At 37.8% G+C, this 6,495-nt stretch overlaps 1 protein-coding gene across 7 annotated transcripts in view; it reads right to left on the bottom strand.

The window, feature by feature from the left end:
• Nucleotides 1-1,044: 1,044 nt before the first annotated feature.
• Nucleotides 1,045-6,495, bottom strand: part of kcnip4a (potassium voltage-gated channel interacting protein 4a) — a 211,417-nt gene continuing 205,966 nt past the window's right edge. For all 7 annotated transcript variants that reach the window (XM_084403779.1, XM_084403776.1, XM_084403774.1 and 4 more), the window contains 5 exons: nucleotides 5,950-6,020; nucleotides 4,730-4,837; nucleotides 1,964-2,068; nucleotides 1,392-1,454; nucleotides 1,045-1,209 (listed from right to left, as the gene is read on the bottom strand). In XM_084403779.1, the coding sequence (XP_084259905.1) occupies nucleotides 1,162-1,209; nucleotides 1,392-1,454; nucleotides 1,964-2,068; nucleotides 4,730-4,837; nucleotides 5,950-6,020 (395 nt within the window). In that variant the 3' untranslated portion in view covers nucleotides 1,045-1,161. The remainder of the gene's footprint in view (nucleotides 1,210-1,391; nucleotides 1,455-1,963; nucleotides 2,069-4,729; nucleotides 4,838-5,949; nucleotides 6,021-6,495) is intronic.

Raw genomic sequence — 6,495 nt, 5'->3', positions numbered from 1 at the left:
TATTTTCGAAAACAAACATCTTTATTTTAATCTTTCCACCTGTTTTGGCTGGACCCGCTGTTGTAATAAGAACATTCTGGAATGATTCTGTAGAAATGTAAAGGCTGCAGATTCACATGTTTGTACTTATGGAAAGAAAGAAGGCAAGAAGAATGAATTATTACTGACTGTTGTGCTTAAGAACACCATTAATCAAGTTATGTGATAAATTTGTACTATGCCATGTACCTTTATGTGTGGCACATTAGTAACTTAACAAATGAGTTGATGTGACAATGAGTGTTAAACCATGAGGGCCAAATGGTTGTTCAATCAATGAGTAATCATTGTAATTGTCTGTCAAATATTCTTTGTACATTTATGAATGGAGGGCAAATGTATGAAATGTACCTCTAGATGTAAAATGGCTTCTAGTCATTTTCAATTTTCAGAAAAAGCTGATTTATGAATCTATAGGATGGATAAAATAAATAAATAAAATAATATTTTTTATCATAAATAAAAAAGGTAATTTTTCAATTGCAGGTTTATATCTCACAATTCTGACTGGGTTCCGTAAGTAAAAACTCCATTCATTTTCTCCATAGGGAAAGTGATTTTTAATGATAACTTTTAAAGAAACCTACTGTGAGCTACGAGGTTGTAAATCAAATCAAATAATATTGTTTAACAGCGGAATTTGTGGTGAAAAACTACATTATCCATGATGCTGAACAGAAAATTCCACTAATCAGAGATCAAACCAATCAGAAGAGCTCTTTAGCTCCGCCCACTCCCATGAAGCACGAGTAATCGAGTCTGCCTCTTAAAATACATAAATTGTTGTTTTTATATATTCATATTTTGCAATAAACTTAAATTATGCTGTGGGATTGTAGTTCTTTTCAGTCAGATTTGTGAGATAAAAAGTCACAATTACCTTTTTATTTATTTTTTTCCATGGTGGAAACAGGCTTTTCATAAATTGCTGTACTCTAAACGAAGGTATAATTTTATATTATAAAAAAAAAGAAAATTTTCTTTGATATTAAAAATGCTGTAAATTTTGGTTTATGGGTGATTCACTGCTAGTAATCAGACGTGTCTCATCGAGGACTTCGGAGTTTGTGGAGTATAAAGGTGGTTATATGAGCTGGCCCGCCAACAGAGTCCATTCAGATGTTAAATGACGTTCTCAAAAAGCTGCATTGATCTCATGATGTTCTCATCCTGTGGGGAGCAAATGGACACACAGGTAAACACTTTAATAATGGACAGTCCTCAGGATGACTCTCTGCCGCAGGCTCAATGAATAAGAAGCTTTTCTCTTTACTCAAGAAAAAACCTATTGTAAATGTTTTCAAGAAAGGCATTCATGCAGAACATCACATTCATACCAAAAATAGGCTTACATTTTGACAGCAGTCTATAAATTCATCTATAGTGACCACTCCATCCCTGTTTTTGTCCATTTTCTGTCAAGACACAAAAAGGGTCACAAGGTCAATGTGCTCATTTGAGCTTGCTCACAGTTGCTTAGAATTACATCTAGACAATCTATGATGACATTAGCAGAAACTAGATCTGTAAGATTACTGTGATGCATAACAAGACATAGATAGGAAAACATTCTGGAAATGTACTTGCTTTACCAGTAAATACTGCGGTGAAGTACTATTCAGTCCCACTTTATATTAAGTGTCTTTCACTGTACATACTCTAATGTATTATACAATACACAGTATATACATAAATATATATACGGCCGAATCACAGCTGTGCTGATATACAGCCATATCGCACTGCTCCTTGTGTGGTATAAAGTATATATATGGACAATATGTGTGTGTGTGTGTGTGTGTGTGTAGTAGTAGTAGTAGTAGTTAAAGGCACCTAATATAAAGTGTGAGCCTATTTTCTATTTGAAAAACAATCAAGATGGAATAAATTAGATATGGGATATACTGAAAATAATCAATCTCACCTGGAAAAATATCTCCACATGCTGTCGTGGAGTTTCCTCTTTGAGTGTGGGATATGTGCATCTTCCCATCATGTCATAGATAGACTTTATGATATCTAACATTTCCTGTGAATACCAAACAATAGACAGGCATGTTGTTTGTTGGTGTTTTTACATAATCGCTTGTCATGTGAGTGATTTTCCGACAACACTTTGTAATAAGATTTAATTAGTTTATGCATCTTCATGAACCGACAATACACTGGAAAAATCGTGGTGTAGAAACATTTCCACTCAGAAATTGCTTGTAAATTTCACAAACAATTACAAAGAAATTGCTAGAAAAACTTAATTAAATCTGTAGTTAGTACAATATACTATTTACTTTATATACTAATTAGTATAATCATTTTTACAGTGTGCAAAATATTACAGCATTTATTAATCTAGGTAATAATAGTTCCCTTTCTGTCACTCACTTCGACGTTGTTTCGAATGAGAGACAAACACCTCTGAGGTTTTTTTTAGAAAAGGCCAATGGAATTGGCGTGTGGAATTTGCATCTCTGGCCACGCCCCTGGACATATGGATGACTCGTCTGTGCTTCCACCTTCGTGTGTGACAGTACAGTCTGAGTAGCCGTGCTTTCATGGGCCGCCGCGAGCATGGGGCTCAAGTGGACTCATCCGGTCGCATTTGGATGATTGGTTCCTGGGGTCTTTTCCTCTCCATTTTGGCCTTCCGTCCACACTGAGACAGCATTTTCATTAATGAAAACAAAGCTTTTGAAAACGCTGTTTTCGCGCAGGTGTGGATTGTGAAAACTGAGGTATTTGAAAATGATGACGCATGTTTAATCATGTGACGTATATTGAACCCAAAGATATTCATGTTTATACCGGTATTGTGCCTGTTATTTGCTATTCACTTTATAGTCCCTTTCAGGATGTCCCTTTCTCCTCGCGTCTTCACGGAGGTCGCAGAGGCTGCCCTTGCCTCGCTAAGGGACATGTGTATTTGCATACTTTTCCTTAAACAACGGGCTAATCCTAGCCCACTCGTGAGAGTTGTTGTGTGCACACAGGGACCTGGTCCTAGATCACCTAGCCTGATTGGGACTTCAGGTCAACTGGGAAAAGAGCAAGCTCTCCCCAGTGCAGAGCATTTCTTTATTTCGGTGTGGAGTTGGACTCGCCATGACAGCACGTCTCTCACAAGACCGTAAACAGTCAGTGCTGAACTACTTGAAACTGTTCAAGCAAAATAGCATGTAACCATGACATGCTGGTCTTTGGGGAAGCACAACCTGATTGTTAGGTTCCTGTGAGGTGCATAGAGGTTGAATCCTACAAGACCTTGCCTTATCCTCTCTTGGATCTTTCTCTGGTCCTACACTTCCTCCTGATGAGAGAGATGAGAGCTTGTCTTTGCTGTGTCCGATGCACGCTTTTCACATATACCTGGACTGCGTGCAGAGCTTCAGGAAATATTAGCAGCTATTTGTCTGCTTTGGAAGCAAGCAGAAGGGGAAGTCTGTCTCCAAACAGAGACTGGCCCACTGGATCATGGACACCATACTCCAGGCTTATCAGACCCAAGGTGTACCGTGCCCATTGGGAGTAAGAGCTCACTCCACTCGGAGTATCACAGCCACGTCAGCTCTGGCGAACGGTGCTCTGCAGGCTGGGCTACACCACTTCGCAAGATTTATAATCTCTGTATGGAACCAGTTTCTTCTCGAGTCTTAGGTAACAACAGGTAAAATTCGGGCAACTGGTCCAGTTAGAGTTTCCCTTGAGTGGTGAACCCTAGGCCACCCTTCTACATCATTAAGCACTGTATGTATTCCACATACTTACCTCCCCTTTTAGGTAGGATGTGGTCTCTATAGTGTTCTTTTCTCAATGAGAAAGAGAACGCTTCTCAATTTTAACAACCAGGTATACTTCGGCCTTGAAATAAAACTTCTTTTCAATCAGAAGAGGCCCTACGGCTGGAGTGACCTCTTCTTAGAGATGAGGAGGTCCCCTTCTTAGGGAGACCTGATGTCATTTACCCTGGGAGTTGGTAGGTTGCGAGTTAGCGTAGCTGCACTTGCTGTTGGCACGTGGAGGCTTGCCTACATCTGTACCGCCATGTCTCGTGACACAGTTCATTTGTGGCAATTAGTATAAGCACCCCTTGTGTCTCTCATTTGACAACGTCGAAGAGTGAGCGACAGAAAGGATACGTCTCGGTTACTGGTGTAACCAGGTTTTGCGTCCCTCCTGCCACAACTTGAACTGTCATTGAGGGGTTGAGACACCATCTTGGCTCCTCAGAACAAACCTGAAGTGTGTGATGCATGCCTTATATACCCTTATGTCCATTCCACATAACAACTCCATTGGCCTTTTCTGCAAACATCAGAGGTTTGGGGCTCCCAAGTGCGACCCCTAGTGTCTAATCGACACAACACCTCGTTCCCTCCATCAGGGAACGGAGGTAACACCAGTAAACCGAGATGGTTTCAAGTGATTTAATAATGTATGGTGTGGGTTACCCCTCAATTTATTTCGGCATGTCGAAATAGCGTGACCTGCGGTGTTTCACTAAACGTTGGAGGAAATCCTTTTGCTTTAATATTATTTGATAAAACCTGAAATATTAAAACTATTTGTGTATGTTAAAAGAAACTCTAAACTAGAGCAATAAATGCTGTTCATTGTTAGTTCATGTCACCTATCAAATTAATTTGTTAATGAAATGACCCTTATTATAAAGTTTTACTGATTTTCTTCATGTTACCTCTTTAGTTATATATCCATCTTTATTTATATCGTACAGGTTAAATGCCCAGTTAAGCTTCTCTTGAACGGTGCCTCGTAAGAGAATGGAAAGGCCCATGACAAAATCCTGTGATAAAATGAAAGAAAACATTGAGAAATCAGTATAAGTTGCATCACAACATAAATGTGTAATTTACAGCTAGAACATGATTCATGATTATTCTGCTAAACAAACTGTTTCATTTCACAAGATGATGTTATACCTCATGGTATTTTAATGGTTGTATGATCTCACTTATTCAGTCGGCACGCAAAGGGCATAATGAATGGTTTGAGTTCACATTTCTCTTATGTGAATGGAAATAAATGTCTTTAATAACCACATAACCATTTTTCTCCAAAAGATGAGAGAAATTCTTTCTGGCTGAATTTTTCACATGAGCATTCAATGTTTTTAATTACCAGATATGACAAAATAAGTCTTAGTGGGAGCAAAACGGCTAAAGGACAAGCCAAGCGTTGTTATTAAAAAACAAGATGAGGATATTCTCATTTAGTTTAATTACTGTATCGCTGGGGACCAGCGATGTTTGTTTATAGCCAAAGAATGAAATCCTTGTTATGTGCAAATTGAAGGTTCAGTGGTGTTTAAAATGTTTCCTAATGTCTCAGTAAGATTCAAATAGCACAATATGTTGTCAGTCAAGACATTGATGCAACAGTGGTCAACTTGAACAAATCATTTATTTCTGTAATAGCTCCAATTGTGTTTATGGGTAGTTGGTGCATAACATGCCACTGAGGTTTTTTTTTTCATTTTTTTTTCAGGTTTTTAGGTTAAAATCAATAGGGGAAAGAGTATTTAGGTGCTCTGTCTGGTAGAGCTGCACGATTCTTGATTGAGAATTGAGATTTTTTCTTCCACATTTTAAAATAGAGATCACTATTCTCCCACGATTCTGAATATACAACGGAACAAAATAACATATCATATATATATATATATATATATATATATATATATATATATATATATATATATACACACACACACACACACACACACACATACATATATATATATATATATATATATATATGTGTGTGTGTGTGTGTGTGTGTGTCCAAATGTGAAACTGCAATCCAGTATAAATGCTGTATTATTAGGTTTACTATTAATGCCATGCATGCAAGAGAGATTGCATTCAGTCAGAATGCTCCATTAGTATTATTACTTACCTCAAAACTGACAGAGCCATTGTGGTCAGTGTCGAATGCATCGAACAGAAAATGAGCATACGTTGATGCATCTGAAAAATAAAACAGAAAACTGCTTAGCTTCAGTCACAGCAATGTCATTAACTCATTGCACAGCTAATTATGTTCAACAACCAAGGGGATGCATACGCTATGATCCATTATTCTATAAATAATACAAATAGTGTGTGTATGTGAATGGGCAGGAAATGAGTAGAGTCACGTGAGAGAGATTTGTCACAAACCCTGACAAATGATGTAGAGAAGCTCAAACCTATAATTATAAAACTACTCCTTTGACTGTGCAGTGGCACAAATCATGTGACTCGAAAGAGAAGAGAATCACCATTTCCTCTGAGAGACTTCCAATCAGATCAGTGGTGTGTGTGGTGGACTCCTGAAATGATGGCTTTTTAGTCCTATAAGGTCATGTTTGATTTCTATTTTATGTTATACAGTTTCTAGGTTGAAGACATGGGGAACATCATTCACCTTACACTATCAATAACAAAACAATATATTATATTA

The sequence above is a fragment of the Rutilus rutilus genome (genome assembly GCF_951802725.1).
Source record: "Rutilus rutilus genome assembly, chromosome: 3".
NCBI classification, from domain to species: Eukaryota; Metazoa; Chordata; class Actinopteri; order Cypriniformes; family Leuciscidae; genus Rutilus; species Rutilus rutilus.
The sequence above is the reverse complement of the archived record's forward strand: the minus strand, read 5'-3'. Positions and strand labels throughout refer to the sequence as shown.